The sequence below is a fragment of the Lynx canadensis genome, chromosome A2 (genome assembly GCF_007474595.2).
Source record: "Lynx canadensis isolate LIC74 chromosome A2, mLynCan4.pri.v2, whole genome shotgun sequence".
NCBI classification, from domain to species: domain Eukaryota; kingdom Metazoa; phylum Chordata; class Mammalia; order Carnivora; family Felidae; genus Lynx; species Lynx canadensis.
The window spans coordinates 113,743,609-113,768,661 of NC_044304.2; the positions used below are offsets into that span (position 1 = coordinate 113,743,609).

Consider the following 25,053-nt stretch of genomic DNA (forward strand, 5'->3'; position numbering starts at 1 on the left):
CTCATACCATAGTGGCATCCGGGCTGACCCTTAGGTTGATGCTACTGAATGAAGCAATTAGATGGAGCCTTCTGGATTTGCAAAGCTGACTTGAGACATAAAGGGCTCCCTTTTTTGTGTTTCGTTTCCAGACTCATTTTCCTTTCTGCATACTTCTTCAAGGACTTAGGAAGAAAAGAGTGAATTAAAAAGACACATGTGAAATGAGGTTTATATTCCCCAGCCTAAACCTAGGGTAAAGTTTATTATGAAAATGATTACTATAGTCTAAATACCAAAAAATATATTTTAATTAAAAAAATTTCTTTGTGCACTTATGCAACCACCTATTTGAACATAATACTGTCAAGAAAATATCCTAAAATTTGTTTGTGAAAATTTAAGTCTCAAGGTATTGCACAACATTTATGATATTCTTTACTATGAGTTACCTGCTTTATTTCCCCTGCTAGATTAAACTGACCCTTTATAAAAAGGGGGACTTCTCTTTGATCCCCTGCACTCAACTGTGTGCACAGTAGGTGCTCAAACAGTTGAAACTACCAAATTCGGACACAAGACATACATGTATACTTTCTCTTACTCCTTTTAGCATCAGACATTAAAGTTATTTCAAACCTCCAGTTGCTTCAAGTTGTTTGCATTAAGTAGAAGTTATAGCCACAGATCCCTTGCTGATAGGAGGATGCTTATTCGAAAAGATATGATTTTTCTTGTGTCTTTAAGAAAATTGTGTGTCAATACCAAGGCTGTTGTTCATCCCACTAGGAGACTGAGTTTGATTTATTTCTAAGGTAACACTGTGGTCAGAGACAGTAGGAATGTTACGCTGCTTTTCCTATATGTGTTCATATCAGTGGTACTTTTCCTATATGTATTCATATCCAGTAGCTCTACTGGAGGAATTCTTCTGGCACCTTCTTTGCTGAAGCTCCATGGTCAACCAGTCAGTCAGACTCCTGCTGCTGCTGCGACACCCCCCGCGTCCAACCCACTCCAAGTAGGGCTCTTACTGCCCTCTCTCCTGAGGGCATGTTTCCATATTAGCGCCCCCCCGCCCCCCACCCAGCCATGGGACTAGCTCCTTACTCATCTTGCTCATTACGGGGTCTCCAGATGCTGTTTCTTATGGAGGAGGTACTCCATAAATATTTGGTGATTGATGACCAAATGAATAAATTTCTTAACAAATTCTTTCCTATAATCTTATTTTTTGTAAAGTTGCTTTTGTAAAGAATTATCCTTATTCTTTAAAATCGATTTCTTAGGGTGGCGCCTGGGTGGCTCAGTTGGTTGAGCGTCCGACTTCAGCTGATTTCACGGTTCATGAGTTTGAGCCCCAGGTCAGGCTCTGTGCTGACAGCTCAGAGCCTGGAGCCTGCTTCACATTCTGTGTCTCCCTCTCTCTCTGCCTTTGCCCTGCTTGCGCTATCAAAAATAAACAAACATTAAAATATATATATATATATATATATATATATATATATATATATATATATATGGGTGCCTGGGTGGCTCAGTTGGTTAAGCATCCATCTTTGGCTCAGGTCATGATCTCACGGTTCATGAGATCGAGCCCCGTGTGGGGCTCTGTGCTGACAGCTCAGAGCCTGGAGCCTGCTTTGGATTCTGTGTCTCCCTCTGTCTTTCTGCTCCTCCCCCACTCACATTCTGACTCTCTCTCAAAAATGAATAAAACATTTAAAAATGTAAAAAAGAAGATATTAAAACAGATATCTTAGGGCACCTGGGTGGCTCCGTCGGTTAAGCATCCAACTTCAGCTCATGTCATGATCTCACGGTTTATGAGTTCAAGCCCCATAGTGGGCTCTGCACTGTCACTGCAGAGCCTGCTTGGGATTCTCTCTCTGTTTCTCTCTCTCTCTCTCTCTCTCTCTCTCTCTCTCTGCCCGTCCCCATCTCATGCTTTCTGTCTCAAAATAAGTAAATAAACCTTAAAAGTTAAATCAAATAATTAAATAGGCTTCTCTTTGCCTCTCAGAGGAGACAGCTCCTCCCTTTGCAATGCTCCTTTCCACATTGACAGGGCATACAATTCCCTCTCAGAGGAGAGGCCGCCATGTCAGTTCCTGGGCACAGCCAGCAAGCCAATGGAGTTCCTGCAGACGGGATACCTTCCATTACCCTATCCAAGAAAGAGAAGTCATCTCTTGTAGGGTTGGCCTGGAGTAAAAATGATGAAATGCCTGAGCAAGATAGTGCATTTTAGCTTTGCTTATGTGGGGGTGATTACTCCATTGAAGCGAATGCATTTCTGTTGGCCTGCAATCCTTCCCAGTATCTAATTCCCTCTCACCTTGTTGGAGCAGCTGCCGATGTATGTAGAGGGCAGAGTCCCTTTCACTTGAAGTCAGATGCAATAATAAACCAGATGTTGAATACTGCAGTTGACAGAATTCTGAGAGGTAAAAATACCGTACTTACCAGGTTGAATTCTGTTTCACAGCGAGAGTTTTATTTGGCTTCTGAGAGTCCAGAGAGAATTCACATGTGTTCTCCAGGCTTTGGTCTCTCGTTTTCTTGTCTGTCATGCTGAGTCTTTTGCTCTGCCACACTGGCAGTTTATTGCATTCAACTCTGATTTTCAAGGTTTCCATCCCAATAACCGAAGGCCTGGACTTAATTGCCATGTTGACGGATGATGCTACAATCGCCACCTGGAATAACGAAGGGCTGCCCAGTGACAGAATGTCAACCGAAAATGCTGCTATCCTAACACACTGTGAGCGCTGGCCTCTGATGATAGATCCCCAGCAGCAGGGAATTAAGTGGATCAAGAATAAGTATGGAACTGACCTGAAAGTCACACACTTGGGCCAGAAAGGGTATGTGAGATCAGAAGGATTGGCTTTCTGCTAAGCTGCTGTGAAATGGGTCTCATTTCTCCGAAGTCCTGGCATTTGCTAGACCCCTCTGCTACTGCGCAGTGTGACAGTATGGCACACATTGTTTATCTGCTCACTCCTGTTTCACGTAAAGTATTTTCGCTGGAAGGTCATTTATGTTGGGTGGCAGCCACTTAATCGGAAGATGAAATTAGGTTGAAGATTGGAACAAACACTGTGCCTGAGTGGAAAAATAGGTCATTTCCCTAAGGCCAAGAATGGAAATTAGATGTACCGTAATCCTTTAGGGCATTTGACATATGGCAACACAAGAATTGTCACCTGCGTTTATAGGCCTAATGGTGATTAGAATCCTATTTCTGAACATATACTTTGCCTAGAGTAGGATTGCAACATGGCTACAAGTCCCAACATGGAATGCCATAAGATCATTTCTTCGTCACATTTTACATACAGTTTTTGAGAACTGAATCTACTGAGACTTTCTGTCTTTGGGTCCTCATGACAATACTGTATGATAAATAAAGTCTTGTATGTAGTTGGTTTTCAGTTAATTCTGAATACTTTTAGACTTACTAGTACTTCATTTGACCCTTTTTTCATCTATTCACACATAAAGTGAAATAAGGAATTTCTGCAGTCGTGCAGATAAATGTACTCCTTGCTTATCTGAATACTTGGGGAAAATTTTTTTTGAAGGGGAGAAACTATTTTTGGAGAGTGAGAATGAATGGAGAATTTGGAGAATAAGAATATAGTGATAATTTACCACTTACCACAACAGAACCTAAAGGTTTTTTTTTTAAATGAATGTTTGACAAAACCACAAGGCATTTAATATATTTTGAATTTTTTATCAAAAAAAGACCTGTTAAATTAATTTAAATTTATGATGTTTGGATAAGTTACATTTGTCTCAACCATGGTTATTGTCACAAGAACTAATTTACCCATGGACTTAGTCATACTGTTCAATTTCACTTGGAAAATATCACTGTGTAATTCATCTCAAAATGTACTCATTATTTTCTATGTAATCTAATTGAATACTATATGAAAGTTTTCTCTAAGTTTGTCTCACTAAAAAAAATCTACATTACATCAAATATAATTTCAATAATTTGGAACATTTTCCCTGTGCTTATTGACATCTTATGATTTCAATTGTGATTGGATTTTAAGGTTTTTGAATGCCATTGAAACCGCCTTGGCCTTTGGAGATGTCATCTTAGTTGAAAATCTGGAGGAAACAATAGATCCGGTCCTTGATCCACTGCTTGGCAGGAACACAATTAAAAAGGGGAAGTAAGTGTTTTTGAATTTTTAACAGATATTTTGTGCTGCATATGAGTGTGATAGCTTTGTTTGTCAGTCTCAGGATCAAGCATAGTCCACTGGAATCTTCTTAGTGATGGTTCTGAGTTTTCATTCCATGGCACCTACATTCCAAGACAAAAGCAACCTCAAACCTTACCCAGACTTTCAAACTGTTTCCTTGATAGGTTTAGATTCATGTTAGACAATTCCTGATTTATAAACCACAAAACGCATTGCCACAAAGCTGAGGGTAGTTGCTCCTTTATCAGTTCACCCCAAAGAAGTTTAAGAGTTGGCAAAACACCTAGTGTGTTTGCCTAAACTGCAGATCTCTTGTATCCTAAGTCCACACACTTTGTTTTAATTCAGCGTCATCCAGCGTAATGACATCCACAACATGAGGGTTTTGCCATGTTAGTGCTCTTTTCTAATAAACTTGAAATACTTGTAAGCATTAAACTCGTCATTGGGCCTCTGAAATCATTCCCAAACCAGCAGTGGTGCCACCAACAAGTAGGAACACCCCCAGTGAGCTCTAGTTCCTTCCAAATAGCTGCCATTCCTCCTGGACACCCCACTCTCCAGGACATTCTCCCAGGGCACTGAAGCCACTTCTAAGTAGTCATCACAGCACTTGCTATAAATGTGTTCAAGGTCACCTGTAGCAAGTATGTCTCTGACCAAGCCTGTGTGGGCTCACAGGGGCTTGTGACATTCCATAGGCTCCCTGTGCCTCTTCTCTCAGGACACCAGCCTTCACTAGACTTAACTTCACTGCCTTTCCTTCCCTTTTGTTGTTGTTGTTATTGTTTTTCCTTCACAGAGGGATCATTTCAGAATTTTCCCAACACCCTTTTTTTTTTTTTTTTGACATCTAGTCTCAGCCTCAAAGTCACCTGTCTCCTTTCCCATCACCACCTTATTTCTGTCAGTTTTAAGTGGAAATAGGTCTACTTAAGGGTAACTAGCTTCTATTTTTTAAACAGTCCCTAACCGATTAGTATTTATTTTACAAGTAAACCCGTTTCCAGTGACTGACAACTTATAATTGCTTAATAAGCCAAAATTTACCCAGAGTTGCATTTAGAAAAATCTAATAAGCTACCTGACAAACTGTAACTCTGACATAAACATAATTGTAGCTGTGTCTGATGTGTTAAAAATATAGTGTAAAATCCTAAATGCCACTGAAGTGAAATCTTTGTTATTAAGGTTTTGACTCTGTTAGGAAGACCTAAAATTTTTTTCATTGACATACTCATTCTGTAGCTTTAAGATGAACCTTTAATAACACGATTTGGGTGTAAGAAATTTGGTCACATTCTCTTTCTCTCTGTCTCTATATATTACTTAAATATAGATATAGTAAATATGACTATATATATTTCATGTTATATATTATATACTTAAATATATAAATGATCTAAATACATAATATAAATTAAATATAATTAAATGTATACACACACACACACACACACATATATATATACACACATATATATATAATCTGAAATTTCCAGGGACTGATGAACTTGAGTCCTAATTTTTCTTTAGCATGAATATAATTATGTACTATTGTGAATCCCAGAAGTCTTTTATTTCACAAACAAACATGTAAAGCATCAAGGCTTTATCACAAACAATCTAGAACGACTTATTTGAAGTTATATTATTACTTAAATATGTACAAATTCTATTAGGTTCTATAGAACAGATCATATCATTCCAGTATTTTTTTTAGAAGGTCAGGAGAGTTTTAAATGGTATGTAAGAATTTAACAAATGGTTTTTATCATGTGCATTTGTTACATTTCTACTTTCTAAACTGTTACATGTGGGAACAATGACTTATAAGAGTGTAAATTCAGATCTGTACCTCCAGTTTTTCCTACTTCCCTTTCCCTTGTGGATGTTTTTAGTGTCTTTTTCCAGAGAATCTCAGTGCTGGTGGAGTCCCTGTGTATTGTATCAGTCCCCGAGTAAAACTTCTCTGAGTACTGTTATGCCAGGCACTGTACTGGGTCCTGCAGCTTCAAAGCCCAATAAGGTACAGACCCTGCCTTTAAGGAAGCTACATTTCCTTAGGGGAAAGACAGACGTATAAGCAATAGAAGTAGTATTACAGTGCCTTTGGTGTGATGATAGAAGTTCACATGGCAGGGATTCATCATTTCCATAGTGGAGACTTGGAATGGCTTTGTCGAAAAAAAGCACACTTGATCAGATGGACATTTAATAGCAGTGTTGAAAGATGAGTGGACATTTGTCAGGTATACAAGTGGAGAAGAGAATTTTGGAATGAGGGAACTAATACCAAATAGCAAAACACACAGAAGAGCCCAACAGCTTTGGGAGGACTGCAAATAGGATCCGCATTGAGGGAGAGTCTTGTGCTGGAAGGGAAAAAGGGTAGTAAGGCCTGGGTGAGGTGAAAACAGAGACACTGGCAGGACCCCCCAGAGTGGGGATGTCTGGGCACCCACAGATGTCTTCTAAGTTGGCCTTTTTCTATAGGTTGGTAATTCTATCTCTTTTCCCCAAACACACTAAATGGGCCCATTCCTATCAGTAATGCTAGTTGACAACAGCAGTGGTTCTTTTTTTTTTTTTTTTTTTAAGTTTATCTATTTTGAGAGAGAGAGAGAGAGAGAGTGTGTGTGTGCACACAAGGGAGGGGCAGAAGGAGAGTAAGAGAGAGAGAATCCCAAGCAGGCTCGGCACTGACAGAGCCCAGTGTGGGGCTCCATCCCATGAAACATGAGATCCTGACCTCAGCCAAAATCAAGAGTCGGACACTTAACTGACTGAGCCACCCAGGCACCCCAACAATAGCAGTGGTTGTTGACCAAAGGACCTTGTCCTCCTGGAATAAGAAATCTGTAGTCTCCTTATTTTCACTTGAGAATCATGAGCATAAGTCAGTGGGGAAACTAGTGAAGACTGGTAAGTATCCTAGGATAGTAACATAATCACATTTGTTTCTGAAAGGACCTGCTATTGGTGGTGTGAAGTATTGATTGAAGGAGCATGGACCTAGGGCCAGGATCTAATTAACAATTATAATCATCCAGTTGAGATATAATATGACCCTAAACTAAGGGATACTAGAGAGAGAGAGGAGAGGATAAATGAAAGGATTCTCAAGGAGTTAATTTCATCAGTTCATGGTCATTAATGGGATTTTGTTAGGGAAAAAAAGGAAGGTTTAAGGGTAATTTCTAGTCTTCTGCCAAGCTAAATGATGTTGGGATTTATAGAGAAATGTGGTAGGGAAAGAGGTAATGATTTCACTTATTAGAAACTCAGAGATTGAGGTGCTACTTTAAGATTCTCAAAAAAGGAAGTCTAAGAAGCCAATGGACATGTAAGTTATAGAGCCTGATAAAGAGACCTTGGCTGACCACGTAGATTGGGGAATATCTACACAGAGAGGTAGTTAAACCAGCCTGGTAGATGTGATCATTTTGAAACATGTTGTACAGTCAGAAGATCAGAGATCTTCACAGATGACAAAATAGGGACTAAAAGAATGACTAAATGTCCTCTCAGATGACCTAGTGATGTGGATTTGGAGTTATGGAGGGGATCTGGAGCCAAAAGCCAAGAAAGAATTCTTGAGACATTTTTGGTGCCAAAAGGTGGGGTTTTTTTAAGCACAGGCACAGGACCTGGGACACAAAGACCTGCCCCGGGATTGTGAGGAGTGACCACATACTTGGGAGTTGGGGGAGGTAAAGGCAAGGTAAGTTTCCAAAAGGAATTTCATCTGCCAAAGAAGATACTGAGATCCTAGGGGCCTAGCTATTGTCAAACTAAGGTGGTTTTTCCCTCTAGCAAAGCATTAACTTTAAGATAGTTCCTGGAGGAATGTATACTCTACCTATCTCTAGTATTTGTCAGTAGGCTGTAGGTTATAAGGAAATTTAATTTTATCTACCATTTCCTTCTGCCTTTGTTTCCCACATCGCTATGACTCTCTGACAGTTAATACATATGTTGGAAACATAATTTCTGAACTTTTTTTTCCAAATAAATAGTCACTACCACCTTTCAGTAGAATTCCTATGAATGCTGCTTGTGCTGCTTGGCCATTGTTACTCTTCCTACTCTTTTTCCCCTAAACCTTTGTTTATTTTCTCATCAATGTTTCGGAATCCATATATATATATATATATATATATATATATATATATATATATATATATATATATATAATTTTTTTTTACCTACAACTTACAGTGTAATTCAGACCTTTCATTTCTTCATGCTGAATGAGGTAACGTCTTTACAGTCTCCCTCTGCTCACTCCTCTCCAACCCAGAGAGTGATTACGATAATCTTTTCCTAACACCGCTTCTGTCACTCACCTGTCGAAGAACCCATTAAGAATTCTGTGTTGTTGGCGCACCTGGGTGGCTCAGTTGGTTAAGCCTCGGACTTCTACTCAGGTTATGATCTCCTGGTTTGTGACTTCGAGCCCCGTGTCGGGCTCTGTGCTGACAGCTCAGAGCCTGGAGCCTGCTTCCGATTCTGTGCCTCCCTCTCTCCCTGCCCCTCCCATGCTCGTGCTCTGTCTCTCTCTGTCTCTTGATAATAAGTAAACGTTTAAAAAAAATTTTTTTTTAAAAAGAATTCTCTGTTGCCTGTTACATTGAATTGAAGCTCTTCTGTGAAGCCTAGGAAATGCTTTACCTATTTGATACTTCCATATTCCCTTCATTCACACAGATTAATTACCCCCTCCTATGATAGGCTGTTTTACTTACCTTTCTGCAAATCCCAAATTCACTTAATTCAGAATTCACCTGCCACTTAATTTATTAAATGAGAATTTTAAGTTTCCACTTTCAGGGCTTCCCATGCACAGTCCATTCTGTACTGGGCCACTGTGTCATTTTGCCTTTATCTGTCTGTCTTAGAATATGTGTAATTTTTTTTTCACTCCTATCTGTATTAGACTACAAGTTCTCTATGGGTAAGAAATACATACTGTATGTCTTTAAAAAGATGAATAAACCAAAGTAAAAATAAAACAATAAAAACATAGACTTATATTTCGGGTATTATGGCAGAGTAGATGTGTGAATGCTGAAAAGCAACTAAATATGTTAACATATTCACATCTTTTGGCACTTGGTTGACCAAAAAAAATAAAGGACTATAGGAATCAAATAGGCAAGGAACACCGAAGCTGGTTTTCTTCCTGAGGGCACCTGCTAAAACGTAATGACCTGGGTCTCTGTTTTGGTGGATACCTAGAACTTGGACCAAGCCATTTGAGGGTGTGAAGTCAGCTAAGAGACTCCTGTATAATGCTAGAAACTGTAGGGGCCCTACCTTCTTCTTAAGGGTAAATTTGTTAAAAACTAAACAAAACCCAGCCCTGCAGAAAGGAACGCTTTCCTTCTTGTACTTTGGCCCTGAAAAGAGATGGAAAAACATCCTGTGAGAGTTCCTAATCAGAAACCATCCCTCTCGTAAATGTTCAAGACAAATTTTTACTTATATGCCCTAAAAACCTCAAACCAATAACTTATTTTTCAGTGGCATTGGATAGGTCATACTCCAATGTATTTGGCAGAAGCAAACAAAAATGCTGTCAGGAATTATGTACGTAACCCTAGGCTTTAGAGGATTGTACGAGATACCATTTCAAAGTATCTGTGAGTTCACAGGCAGAAATCACAGAACACAAGGAGATATGGCATCATGAGCAAGAGCCAGTGGAAGCATCAGTAACAGCATCCTTCTCCTTTCTGCTTTATTTTGATTTTCCTTGAATGTCAATAAGGATATGTTTATTGCCTTCCATGGATTGTGTATTGTTAACTTTTGCTAATGTTTTCCATTAGATTTTTCATGAATTTCTTTCGTTCCTCACTTTTTTTTTGGCTTCCACTCGTTGTACTCTTTCCAACATGATTTTGAATTTATTGTTTCTTTGAATATACATTTTTCCATCTTTTCCCTAGGACTCGCTATGGGAGGAAAAGTTAATGCAGTGATTAATCCACAGTCTTGAACTAGCTATGTAAATATTTTCAAGAGAGGGGCGCCTGGGTGGCTCAGTCGGTTGAGCATCCGACTTCAGCTCAGGTCGTGATCTCACCGTTCGTGAGTTCGAGCCCCGCGCCGGGCTCTGTGCTGACAGCTCAGAGCCTGGAGCCTGCTTCCGATTCTGTGTCTCCCTCTCTCTCTGCTCCTTCCCTGCTCATGCTCTGTCTCTCTCTCTGTCTCAAAAATAAATAAAACATTAAAAAAAAACTTAAAAAAATATTTTCAAGAGAGACTTTAAGGTTGTGAGGTGGGGCTTATGTACTAGCATGTAGTTGTCAGAAATTGGCCCTTGGAGGGGACCCGGGGGGCTTAGTTTATTGAGCAGCCAATTCTTGATTTCAGCTCAGGTCATGATCCCAGGGTTGTGAAACTGAGCCCCACATCAGGGTGCATGCATGGAGCCTGCTTAGGATTTTCTCTCTCCCCCCCTTCCTCTGCCCCTCTCCCCCATTCTCTCTCTTTCTCTCTCAAATAAATAAGTAAATAAATAATTGAAAAAATAGCACCAGGGTAGAAGAAGTAGGATAAAATTTGGTTCAAATCTTGGCTCGATACCCTCCAGTTTGGTGATGTGGAATAAGTTGTTTAGGCCATTTTTCTATGTTTACATTTTCTTACCTGGTGAGGAAAAAAATACAAACTGAGCATAGCACACATAGGTAGTCAGAATAGATTATGTCTCTTGAATCTTGAACCACTGATAAGTACAGTGAGAGTATGAATCAGAGACTAAGCCAGAGATCCAGAAGTGTAAGCCGTTGTTTTTTGGACGTGGGACGTGTGAAAAAGGAATCAGTCATATCTTTTGATGTTTTAAGTTGCCTCCTAAGAACAATAGAGAGTTTTGGTCATTTAAGTTGTATTATTTAATGCTGATACATATAAAATACGTAACATATAAGATTATATAAAGCATAATGATAAATTAGATAAGTATCTTCCATTCAAATTATGAACTAAATTCTTTAAGCTGCCTTTGTGTTCCTCTCATTTCCCATTGGGCCTCCTCTCCCAAAGGTAGTATTCTAAATTTTGTTATCATTTCAAAGCTTTATTTAAAATAGTTTCATTTATTTTTGTTTGAGTTGGGGCTTTATAAAAATGTCACAGTGTGTGTGTGTGTGTGTGTGTGTGTGTGTGTGTGTGTGTGTGTATAAAGGGATTTGAAGTTTCTACTATTAGGTGTCTAAGACTTACCCATATTCTTCTAGCTCTAATTGTTTCATTTTCATCATTGAAATAGTGGTGTCACTTTACCGCAATTTATTAAATGTTCTTATCGAAGGGCCTTGAGGTTATGTTTATGTTTTCTATCCTAAGAAGCCAGGCTGCTATGAATGGTAACATACTGATGGTTCGTTTATGCATCTACAGGTGCACACAGCAAGAGATTCTTCATAGTTCGTATTCTGGAGCAGAAGAGTTAAGGTGTAGAGTGTGTGCACAATAAGCTTTAAAACACAACACCAAATTGTTGTCCATAGTGTTCCTAGAAATTCAAATGCTCCCCAACAGTGTGTAAGAACTGTGGTGTCTTTGAGAGAACGGAGGTAGGAACTTTGACTCATCTGCTGTTTTGTGTAATACAGTAGAGTTCTGTATGGACTACTATTAGCCACCTCTGCTGAGGAGGAACTATTTTACTTCCTTTTTTTTTTCACACCTCTTAGTTTTGAATGGAAAAAATTGAGAATACTCCACATTTTGTTACCAGTTTATAAAAACTTTAAAAGTACTTTAGAATAATGTTTGATATTTTAGTGATAGTAGTATTTTCATCTGACAAAATGTCTGTTTAAACAGGGTAAATGCTTTCTTGTTACTTCATGTAACACTAAGAAAAAAAGAAAAATTTTAAAAATTCATACATGTGCAAACTAGAAGGTGATATGCAAAATTAAAATACATTGGTTGAAGTAAGAATTATTTTTCTTCTAATGCTGTAAATAAAAAGGAGAAAACAATGGAAAAGAAAACTAATGAGAAAAGGTCCATAGGGCTTTTAATAGAAATACCCATTTGTAATATTATAACAGGAACAGAAAAATTGTGAGTTTACCTTGATCACATCCCAGACTAACCTACATGATTATAAATTTTCTGATGGGCCTCCTGTTCTGATGTTCAACAATGAACATTTTGCTTAACTTTTTTTCTAGTCCCTTCTATCATTACATTTCTTTGCTGTCCTGTCTGTGCAATTACCTTTGTGATTATAGACGTTTCCCTTGTATTGTAAAGACAAGATAGCTTGGAAAACAAGGAAAAGAGGATTGCAAAGCGGGTGCATGTCTTCATTGTATCCTATTCCTCCCATGCAGGTGGGATAATCCTTGCATTGCACACTCTTGAAAGTCACATCCCTCACAAAGTTTTCCGCTATTAATAGTGTTTTTGTTTTTTTCAGTTCTGTTTGTTTTAGGGGCCTTTTCTTAACCAATATTAGTTTATTCTTCCTAATAATGAATGTCTGAGAAGATGCTTGTGATAGATATAGCATAGTCCAAAAGTTGAAGTTCATTAATAATTGGAATGTTGTGGAGTATGAAGTAATGAATACTAATTACTCCTTTCATGTCTGACAGCTCCCTGTGGACCAATACATCAGCCCAGACTTTAATTTGGTTCTAGTAATGGTTTCATCAATAGCACATTAAATCTGTGTTTGAGAAGATATACAGTTGAACCTGACCCACATAGTAGATACCACTGTCATAAAATGGCCACAGGCTGACAACAGCTGGGTAATTACAAATAATTAAATCCACCAAACTCCAGACAATCCTAATTTTAAGTAAAATACATCTTATCATATCAATCGACAGAAAACATATCTGGGGAGATTTATCAACATGTACCTTTTCCAAAGCAAATTTACTGGCTTACATATTAGAGAAGCTGCTGATCTGTGAAACATCTTCGTAAAATTATATCTCTTTAATCTGTCAAATCCCCCCCCCCACAAATATTATTGAAGTAGTTTTTGGACTTTAACCTTAGCTGGAGTAACTTTATTGTAAGATACAATTTCAGATTGTTTCTGAACTTAGAAATATTTTTTAAAAGACATTTTGTACTTTTCCTCTATTCTTCATGTACTTATCCTTTTAATAATAATCTTCAAGTAGCATGCCCTATATAGAAACTTAAAACTAACAGTGAGGTGCCTGCGTGGCTCAGTCACTTAAGTGTCTGACTCTTGATTTTAGCGCAGTTCTGGATCTCTGAGTTGTGAGTTCAAGTTCCACATGGAGTTCGTGCTGGGTATGAAGCCTACTTTAAAAAGATTAAAAAAAACTAACAGAAATATTAGCTATATATTATAAATTTATTTCACAGAAATAATAAGGTAAAAGCTATTTTACAGATATTTATCATGATTGTGTTTCCTAAAAGTGGTACTAAGATTAATAGGGGGAACCGTTTTCAGTTTGCACATTTTCAGTTTGTTCAACATTATTATGTTCCTTGGGTTTGATGCTACATGATTATATTACAGTTGATTATAGATATTTTTAAATGGGGTCTTGGGTGGGACTTTAAAACAATGTTAAATCCCACACTGTGATAAAATGTGCTCTCTTGAGCTGGAAGCTTCTAGTTTTTAAATAAACTCAGGAGGTATGTAGTTCTCTCATTACATCCCTTGTGGGTAGGAATCACTTTATTTTCAAGTTAATTCATGCCCTCCTACGATGTAACTCAGCATTCTAGTTTCTCCTAATTTCTAAATTCAAAATAAAGTCGAATTACAGAAAAGACCTTTCTGTTCCTAAATTCAATCCAGATTTTTTTTTTTTTTTTTTTGGACACGTAGTCGTCTGTGTAGTAGTTGTTTGACTTTATGTGAAGGTAAATTCCAAACAGACCACAGACAAAGAACTTGACCTTATTTTCTTTAAAAAAGCAGTTTTCCTTAAAAAAAAAAAATGCAAATGGAACCAGAATTTGTTCATGCTGCCTCATAATATTTCAGTATGGATATATTGAAACATGGTATATATCAAAATATGTGTCACAATATTTAACATATAATGCATACTATATATATTTTCTATATCTCAAAGGAAATAATCTATGATTTTCTTGTTTAGCTTCCATTTTTCTTTCTAAGCAATGGTACCTGGAGTCCTGCACCATGAGTCTTTTTTTTTTTTTTTTTTTTTTTTTTTTTATAATTCTAATTGAAGTTTGCTTTTATCTGAGAAGGACGTGTTGGTTATATTAACTATATGAAGCAGCAAAACAACTCATTTCTATTCAGGACTTCCTTCCTTTTCCTGCGCCGCCTGGCCAGCTGCGCGGCTTTCAGCCGAAACCTTTCTTGAGGGGCGGGGTTTGACCAATTCTGCGGCCCCTCCTGCTGGGGTTGCTAAGTAACGCGGCCCGCTGCCGCGCGTCCCCGGGTGCTGCAGCCGCGCTCCCGGCCAAGCTGTCCCAGCCAAGCTGTCGCAGCTCCCAAGGCCAGTGGAGAAGCGGCTAATTTTAAACAGCGGGACGTGCAGTGAGGTTTTAGATGTCTATAGAAAAGTGGTGTTTTTTTTCTTTCTTTCATTTCTTGAGTGTGTTTTTACCCCAACCAGTGCGACTGTCTTATTCACTTATCTCAAAACCCACCTGCGATCTCTTTACCTTGACAAACAGGCTCTGATTCCTCCTATTCAGGGAACTTGTGTGAATTGTCCGTCTCAAAGTGAGAACCTTCATTACACTAATACAGTATCTTAGGGAATTTCTGTCTAAACAGCACTGTGAGAAAGACTTTGTAACCTTTTTAACAAAAGAGTTGTCGTCGTCGTCATCATCATCATCAAAATAAAGTCTCCTGCAGCCATTCCTAGTCAAGATCCCAGTCTGCCACAGAAGCAGGTCCTGTCCTAAACTGAGTATGTTGCTTTTCCAAATTTTGTTTTAGATGGCAATAAAAAAAAATAATGATGTTGCTTGTTCATGTGCTCAGAATATCTCATCACTAGGGAAAGTCATTCAGCAGCAACACTAAATCTTGAGAACAGTTCCACCAACAGTATAAGCTACTTCCTTACCTTCCAGATACATACCTTAGATATAAAACGTCCAGGTTATAATATCCAACTTGAAATTCTCATCTTGATTATATTGAGATCATGCTGCCTCAACTCACAGAGATTCTGGTTTTCAGGTAAATTTGATGATTGGGAGAAATGTTTCCCCGTGTCTGTCACAGAAATGCTGTGAACTTTGGTTAAGCCATCATTTCATGTGTGTGTGTGTGTTTGTTTTTGTTGTTCTTTTTTTCTTTTAATTTTAGTTAAATCCAACCTAGATGACATATAGTGTAATAATGGTTTCAGGAATAGAATTTAGTGATTCATCACTTACATCTAACACCCGCTGCTCATCCCAACAAGTGTCCTCTGTAATGCCCATCACCCATGTAGTGGTTTTGATGTTGTTTGTTTACCAGTCCTTCATAATAATGATGACCTTCTGTGACTTGAAGAAATTAGAAACCTTTTCATTCCAAAACACCTTTCAGCTGAATTTTGAATAAACTTTGAAAGAATTTTGAAATTCGAAATGTATCTGGTTTTTATTTAAACCTGACCTATGGAAAACCAAATTAATAGTTAACTTGTAGATGGTGGTCTTTTATACAGTAATTTATTCCACTAACTAGTGAGCATTTTGATGTTTTTAAAAGACTCTTTTTTTTTTCCTGAGAGCCAAAAGATAGAAAATTTTTCTCTACTTTATTTTAAAGATTTTATAAATTAATTCATTTTATAAAAATATCTACCAGAAATTACAAGTCTTTGGTTAGACCTGGGCACCTCAGTAATTAGTGCTATTCTCCTTCATAAACAAGGACAGAATTTCTAAGCAAAGATCAGCAGGGCACGTTCTCTGAGCTGTGTCTTTATATTTTTTCTTCTAGCGGCTATAGATGGTTTCTGAGTCCATCATATTTTCTCAGTACCCTTTTGTGATCGACGGTCAGACACGTCAGTGGAGGCTGGGGTCACAAGCTGTCAGTATCAAACAGCAAATTAACCTACAGTGTGCTGTAGTGAAATGAACTTTATACTAGGAGTCTAGAGACCCAGGTTCTAGTCCCAGCTCTGCCACTAAGCTATGTGACCTTGGACAAGTCATAAACTATTTGGGTCCATAAAAAGGAATCAGTTGAATGATCTCTAGGGGCCCTTCTTGCTCTAAAACTACAAGTCTGCTAGGTGAAATAATGTTTTTGATTCACCCTATGTCCTATCCAATAAAACTGTAGTGTTTGTATTATGGAAAATAATTTTATTTCTGATCTGAAGTCACATAATCAGTCACCTGCACACCAGGCAGTGAGAAAAGGGGGCAGGAGAAGGTCACTGTCTTGAAAGGGTGAATAAAAACCCTCTAGGAGCAACCCTACCCAAAGCTTCAGAGATTGCTGCCCCACGTGATTCTCATGGTGGTGTAATGTCAGGGGCAAGTCCTGTTCGTGGGGGACATGGGGCCAGAAAATGGGTTAAGAACTACTATTTTAAGATAATAGCCACAGTTCCAAGTTTTATGTTGTTCTTCACACCTGCTCTTGCTTCTCATTGGAGTTTAGGTTCAAGAGCTCATAGCTACCCACTATATTCTAGAAGTCATAACCTCTGGACTCCTGTCTTTCACAGAAACAGCAAAGTGATTGTTTGCTTTTCCCACCCCTCTGGTTAACTCCGTTGTTTTTTTGGATCCTTCAAATCATGAGAGAGCACTAGCAGTCTGTTTAATTTTCCCAGATAGGAGATTAACCAAAAATTAACCTAGCAGCAATGATAAAACCCACTGAGTCATTATGCAGTTTTTGCCTTTCATAGATCATAAACACCCCAATTGAGGATAATTTACTATCCCTGGGAAATCTGAACTTATCAAATAATGTTTCCAAGCAAAATGCGAAACCCAATTTTGTAGGCAGACATCCTTCTCTTCCTCTGATTAACTGTCTCCTCACTGATACAATCAGACCTGTCCCTCAAGCAGGTAGGTTTCTCATTCTCAAACCGGGGTATGTGAGTGCCTCATGGTATACGTTGGTGTACAAGGGAAGTGTGCAAGATAAATTTTGAGCCACAGAACTGTCTCTGAGCTATTTTATGGAGCATTGCTTTATCTCAGATATTTGGTTAAGTATTTAACCAGTTTAAAGCTTTTGTCACCTACGCCCAGAAGTAAAATTGTTCAAACCACATGCTTCATGTTGGCCAGTCTCACACTTTTTTTCATGAAAGCCTATGGAGGGGAGCAATGTTATGTGCAGTAGCTGATGGGAAAAATCATAGCGTGGTGTTACTGGGAAGTCGAGGGGGATTAGCTGCCGTTTCCTTGGAGGAGATTACATTCATAGCCCTAACCGCGTGATCTTCTAGAGTGGCGAGAGGGTGAACAACCTGTCCTGATGCAACCCATGAGGTAAGAATGGTTTTTAAAGGGTTGTCAACAAAGATGAGTATTTGAGAAAGATGTATATGGCCCACAAAACCTGAAGTATTTGCTCTCTGGCCCTTGATAGAAACAGTTCTCCAGTCCCTGCTCTAGAGAGCTTTCTCCCTGAGGCCCGACGACCTAGAATATCCAAAAGTAAGTTAGTCGTCTTGTGGAGGCTTGTTTTGATTTTCACATGTGGACAATATACACACCCTCACATATAGACCTCGAAATTAAACTGACTTGTCACCTCAGTTCCTCAGCCTGTGACACCGAGATAAGTAGACAACAATGAGGGAAATGGTGGAGTTGGTTTGTTCAGTGTTCTTCATTTAAATGCAATTTTTTATTTTCCTTTTATTTTTAAATTTTTTTGTTGTTTATTTTTGAGAGAGAGAAAGACTGTGCGCAAATGGGGGAGGGGCAGAGAGAGAGGGAGACACAGAATCCAAAGAAGGCTGTGAGGTGTCAGCAGAGAGCCTGAGGTGGGGCTTGAACTCATGAACCGTGAGATCATGACCTGAACCAAAGTCGGATGCTTAACCGACTGAGCCACCCAGGCTCCCCTAAATACAATTTTATAAATTATAAAAAAGTTTACATTCTCTTTCTATCCGGGGCTAAAGGTTAGTGGTTAAAACCAGAAGTTTATGAAGTATGAACTCAAATCCAGTAAAAATTCATAAGCAAATTAGGGAAAATTGAATCTAAAATCAAGGAAGGTTGTGACAGACCTGGCATTTCTGAAATACTGCTCTGAGAAGGAATGAATTCAAACCAAGATGGAGCCGTAATCAGAAAATCCCAAGAAGCACCAGAGGTTTATTCAAGTATGGGTTTTATTACTGTGATGATACAAATGAGTATCAGTTTGAATCCTGGTTACATATGGGAATCGAGGCATAGTAATTACATGAAACTTTCATTCTTGAAAGTTCCTTTAAAAGCCAGTCCTGTAAATCCTGAAGCCTAGGGTAGTGGTAATGCAGTGAATAGTGCTAGTGAAGAAAGATGTTCTCAAAGCTACTTTTGAGATCAGTTTTGGGAACCCTTGGAAAGAGAAATTCAAGCAATGGGAAAAATTTTGTTCTAAACAAAGATGTGGTTGAATATGTCTTCAGTCAACAAGAAGTGGGTTAACTAAGAAAGATAGCCTTGTCATAGAAGACCATCCTGTGACATGCCTCACTGTGCTCAAAAGCATGAGTGTCTGAGAAACCAGTTATCAGCACAGTTCCTTACTTTACAGGTTGATAAAAGCCCATATGGTACGTACTGACCTTTTGATAGCTTTTTGTTGTTTTTGTCTTTCTTGGTAGCACTGTTGTTATTCACAGACTGTGCAATTTCATCATATAAAGTGCACAAGTGAGTTTCCGTATATGCACGCACTGGGCAGCCATTACTACGGTTTTAGGCTGAGACTCTTGGGCACCCACTCGTGTCCTTTCTGTCTCTACAGATGTGCCCATTCTGGACGTTTCCTGTAAGTAGAATCATAAAATATGTGGTCCTGTGTGGCTACCTGCTTTAACTTGGCACAGTCTTTTCAAAGTTCATCCACGTTAGGCATTATCAGTACTTCTTTCCTTTTTGTTGCCGAGTAACATTCCTTTGTTTGGACGCTCTGTAGTTGGTTTATTCTTGAGTTTACAGGCATTTGGATTTTTCCCCCTTTTGGCTATTAGGAATAACACTGCTGTGAACCTTTGTGTATAGATCTTAAGTGGACCTGTGTTTTCATTTTTTGGGATTTTGGAGCAGAATAGCTTGGTTAAATGGTAGCTGTGTGTTTAAGATTGTGAGATACTGCCGAATTGTTTTCCAAAGTGGACCTGCAATTTTACATTCCCACCGACAGTGTATAAAGGGTTCTGGTTTCTCTATATCCTTGCCAACACTTGTTATGGTTTAGTGTGTGTGTGTGTGTGTGTATGTGTGTGTGTGTGTATTTTAAGTTTTTATTAAAGTAATCTGTACACCCAACAGGGGACTCAAACTCACGACCCCAAGATCAAGAGTAGCATGCTTTTTCAGCTAAGCCAGCCAGGTGCCCTGTGTTTTTGTTGTTGTTGTGTATTATAGCCTTGCAGTGGATGTGAAGTGGCACCTCACTGGGGCTTTGGTTTGCATTTCCCTGATGACTAATGGTGTTGAACATCTTTTCAGATGCTTATTGGCCATTTGTGTATCATCTTTAGAGGAATGTCTATTTGCATTCTTTGCCTGTGTTTTAATTGGGCAGATCTTTGATCTTGATATGGCCATCACATTGTAGGCACCTAATGTGTATTCATTTATTGAATAGACTAAGTAGATGAATGGCTGCATTGGTATGTAATATTTTATACTCATAATGCCTAATATGAGAGAGTGAAGTAATAATGTTTGTGAGAACAGAGACCCTGCCTGTTTCTTTTATGCCCAGTGCCTTCAACACTCTCCTAGAGCTTGGCATGGTGTAGGTGTTCAATAACTGCTTGTTGAGTGACTGAATGGTTGTAACATTTTTTACTACAAATACAAATAACAGAAGAAATTATCAGTAAGGTACATGATTACTTTAATGAGCATGATATCAACTGGAAAATACTTGCAAACATGTGAACAGATGGTGTCATTGCCATGACCTGTGGAACAAGGGCATGGGGCCACTGTGCTCACTGGATACACCAACAGCTGCTGTCTGGTTCATTTATAAAACATTTGGCCTGTGGTTCATTCATCTTTTTTCTGTCTCAGTGTTTCTCTTTAACAGTGATGTGAATACTTTTTTATTTATTTTTTTTAAAGGGAGCTATATTATACAGTCATATGCTGTTTCAGAAGACATGTGCTACCTAAATTGCTCTTCATCCTTCTAGAAAAAAATATTAGAGTAGGAAGTCTTGACACAGTAAAAACAACCCAAGACTAGGTAACATGAATGAATTCACCGTTTAACTTAATAAAGAATGTCTCCAAAGGTGACTTCTTGGGCAGATCGTTTTCAAGCTTAGACACTTCATCAGAAACTGAAAGTCTTTGTTGCAAATATAAGATTTATGCAATGCAAACAAAACTTGAGAGTTCGATGAAGATGAGAAGTAATGAATCTTCTCAATATTTTGAGGTTCTTAGCTGTAGTGACTAAAGCTTTAGTGATTAAGAGTGATTTTGTGATTAAAGCTTTAGCAATTTAAGAATACTATGACTTTTTGGGGCGCCTGGGTGGCGCAGTCGGTTAAGCGTCCGACTTCAGCCAGGTCACGATCTCGCGGTCCGTGAGTTCGAGCCCCGCGTCAGGCTCTGGGCGATGGCTCAGAGCCTGGAGCCTGTTTCCGATTCTGTGTCTCCCTCTCTCTCTGCCCCTCCCCCGTTCATACTCTGTCTCTCTCTCTCCCAAAAATAAATAAACGTTGAAAAAAAAAAAAAAAAAAAAAAAAAAAAAAAAAAGAATACTATGACTTTTTAAATAATCTTTACACATGAAAATTGTTTCATAACAATGTTCCTAGTCAGATTAAATGGCCATTGGTTCTGAAGTCCTTTCCTTACCGTGTGACCCAAGAGACTAATCCCAGAGTAAAATATAATTAGGAAACATTCACCAACAGCAACCTAAAATATTGCCACATTACAAATTTTGGGCATCTCTCCTCACGTTTAAAGAAAAGTTGTTCCAAACATTGAGGCATTGTAATAAAAAGGAATGTTGCCTGAATGCTGAACTTACTGTTCAATGTCTCTTTTAATTCATCCAGTTTTCCAAAATTGATAAATTTAGTGAAATAACATTTTACCTGTAAGTCTGATTTTTTAAAAATACTATATTTACATTAAAGATAATACGGCCTTTGGATAAAATTCTATCATCATTAGGATTCATCTACAATTAAACTACTTTATACACTTAAGTATGAAAGAATGCAGAATTTTGTAATTAAAATAGGCTGAGAAGGTGCTCTTTGTTTTGGGCTCACTCCTAGGCTTCTTACGTGCATTTTTACTCCAGTACAGTTTGGACCTCTGATGGAAAAGTTGGAGAAGTTTCAATATTTGTGATTTGTCACATGAATTTAAAAACTCCCACTACTGGAGAAGGTTCCCAGCAGGGGGAAAAAAAAGCCACAAAACAGCTTGGAAGTTTTTAATAGAATTAACAGTGACTATTACAGAAAGAATTTTCAGAGGGAAGAGTAAAGGAACCCCGCAGAAGAGTCCAAGCCAGCAAGGATTGCATCAGCCAGAAGCCATTACCACCTCTAAGCCTGAAGGTGTTACTTGGTCCTGTGAGTGGAGCTATGGGGAAGGAGACCATCCCAAACCTGGAATCTGGTCATAGCAGGACACAGTCTTCGCCAGACCATGGCGCCGAGGCAGGGAAGATGTACGCTGAACTCCCTCTCCTGTGCTGCGATCTCTTACTAGTGCTTCCATTGACCAAAGCCCTTCCAGAACCCAGAGGGCAACAGAGCCCTCAGGATGAAGTCCTTACATGTTACTCCACAGTATCTGAGGTAGAAAAAAGTCAGGCCCTCCGCTCAGGGAGAGGCTGCATTCGTTCAGACCTTTGCTTGCAATTGCAGAAGCCACCTCCATCTAGCTTAAGCAAAATGAAGACTGTGTCACAAGGCTGCAGGGTGTCATGGCAGCTGAGTTAAAAAGGCAGGCAGGAAGATGGGACCTGGGAGCTCATAAAATCCAGAACATGGTCCTTTTGTGTTACGCTTCAATCTATTACTGGTTTAATCTTCCTTGGGAAACCAGGAAAGTCTTTCTCTGCTGCGTGGTTTACCAGGAGGAGAGGGTGAACTTCAACATGAGTTTATAGGTTTTATTTCCGATTCCCTCTCTTTGTTCCAATCCCAGGTCCCAGGAAAACTCACTCTGACTAGAATACTTTGGATGAAGTGCAACGCTCCTGGTCCCTGTGCCAAGGGAACAGGGATATAGGACAGAAACGTGCTGAGATCCCACCCCCATGCATTCCATACAGGACACTTGTTAAACTTTGCTTTTGAGCCAGTGCCAAAAATACTGAAATACAAAGTAATTTTAAGTATATGTGTATTTGGAATATGTATATAAATTTTAAGAATATATACACTTAGTACACATGCACACAAGTAAACGCAAATACATACTCATTTTATCCTGTAAGAATAACAGTGTTTAATGTAAGGTTTATCACAGAAAGTATTATAGAAGCTAACATTTGTTGTTATACAACTTTATATAATGTATTGAATTTTCTTGTTACAGTGACTTTGAGATGAGTACCGTTTTCACCATTTGGCATGTAAAAAATTGTGTAGAGATTGAGTAGATCATTCCTATTTCTTTTATACTTCAGGGAGATAGTAGCTGAAAAATTTTGAATCTCCTGGTCTTACAGCCTAGATACACTATCAGAATACAGGAATGGGATGACACCAAAATATCAATTATGGTTCATGGGACTCTCCTGAATGTTTGTGTTGTACCCCTTTAGATATATCAGGATTGGAGATAAAGAATGTGAATTTAACAGGAACTTTCGCCTTATCCTTCACACAAAACTGGCAAATCCTCACTATCAGCCAGAATTGCAGGCTCAGACAACCCTCCTCAATTTCACGGTCACAGAAGATGGTCTAGAAGCCCAGCTCCTGGCAGAGGTGGTCAGTATTGAAAGGCCAGATCTGGAGAAACTTAAGGTAAAAATTATGAAATTGTGTGTCAACACTTACTATCTGCTTTGCACAAGTTACAGTGTTTAGACACAGGAGTATAAGATAGGATTCCTGCCCTCCACAGCTTTATGGTCTAATTAAGAAAAATGAGGATTGGGGCGCCTGGGTGGCGCAGTCGGTTAAGCGTCCGACTTCAGCCAGGTCACGATCTCGCGGTCTGTGAGTTCGAGCCCCGCGTCGAGCTCTGGGCTGATAGCTCAGAGCCTGGAGCCTGTTTCCGATTCTGTGTCTCCCTGTCTCTCTGCCCCTCCCCCGTTCATGCTCTGTCTCTCTCTGTCCCAAAAATACATAAACATTGAAAAAAAAATTTAAAAAAAGAAAAATGAGGATGTATGTGAACAGTAAATAGTTCAAGGGCACTCCTGTTAAAGAAAGTAGTTAGCATCGTGCCCCTGGTAGGAGTTGGGCTAGCTGTAGGTCTGGTTTGATGCAGGTCACTAGGACAAATAAGGAGACATATAAATCATGGAAAACAGAAGTAGAGAAGCAGATACATGTTCTCGTAGATTCAGTGATAACAGTCCAATTCAGTCATGACAAAAGAAAGAAAAAGAAGACTAATAGAATAAGGTGGGAAAAATCAAGAGGCTCATAGCTAGTGATGATTAGCACTTATTGGAAAATGTATGACTTTACACTGACTTTAAAAAATACTGAAAATAATTAAAATGAGGGTTGAATACAAAAAACTAAAAAACAAAAAAAACAAAAAACAAAAAAACACAAACAAAAAGACAGAGGAAGCCTGAAAAGGTAGAAAGAAGTCAATGGTAGAGGTGAGTGGTTGCTACAGAGACTGTATGACCTGCAAAACCAACGATATTTACTGTCTGGCCTTTTATGGAAGATGTTTGCTGCTCCTGGTGTAAATTAACGGTTTTCAAATGGTAAATTCTCAGAACATCAGGATCAGCCAGAGGCCTGAAATGCAAAGTCTCAAGCCACAGACCAGGTCTTGCCAAATGTGAGATTCTGGAGGTAGGCCCAGCGATCTGTTTTACCAACCCCTGCAAGGGATTCTCACCCATGTTCAGACCCCACTTGAGACGGATTTTAATTGGATTGACTTCTGTGTCAGCCAAAGACAGCTCTGAGATCAAGGCTGGGTGTGAGTGGGCACAGTTCCCTGAGGTCTTCCGGCAGGTGTGCTCACATTCAGTGGCATTGCAACCTGCCAGCCCTGAGTGACCCAAGGGCAGTGCTCAGAGAGTCGCGGGGGTGCTGCTTTGTGCATAACTGCCAACTTGGACAGGGAACATGTCTACATTCGAAACACCCCAAGACCATATAAAAAAAATAGTCTTGGGGCGCCTGGGTGGCGCAGTCGGTTAAGCGTCCGACTTCAGCCAGGTCACGATCTCGCGGTCCGTGAGTTCGAGCCCCGCGTCAGGCTCTGGGCTGATGGCTCGGAGCCTGGAGCCTGTTTCCGATTCTGTGTCTCCCTCTCTCTCTGCCCCTCCCCCGTTCATGCTCTGTCTCTCTCTGTCCTAAAAATAAATAAAAACGTTGAAAAAAAAAATTTAATAAAAAAAAAAAAAAAAAGTCTTGAGGCACCTGGTTGCTCAGTTGGCTAAGCATCCAAGTCTTGATTTTTGGCTCAGGTCATCATCCCACGGTCATGGGATCACACCTCACATTGGGCT

At 39.1% G+C, this 25,053-nt stretch overlaps 1 protein-coding gene across 4 annotated transcripts in view; it reads left to right on the plus strand.

Annotated features, from left to right (window-relative positions):
- The window catches only part of DNAH11 (dynein axonemal heavy chain 11), a 359,611-nt gene that overhangs the window by 277,770 nt on the left and 56,788 nt on the right, over window positions 1–25,053 (plus strand). For all 4 annotated transcript variants that reach the window (XM_030308072.1, XM_032592424.1, XM_032592423.1 and 1 more), the window contains 3 exons: window positions 2,611–2,846; window positions 4,050–4,172; window positions 23,170–23,374. In XM_030308072.1, coding sequence (XP_030163932.1) covers window positions 2,611–2,846; window positions 4,050–4,172; window positions 23,170–23,374 — 564 coding nt within the window. The remainder of the gene's footprint in view (window positions 1–2,610; window positions 2,847–4,049; window positions 4,173–23,169; window positions 23,375–25,053) is intronic.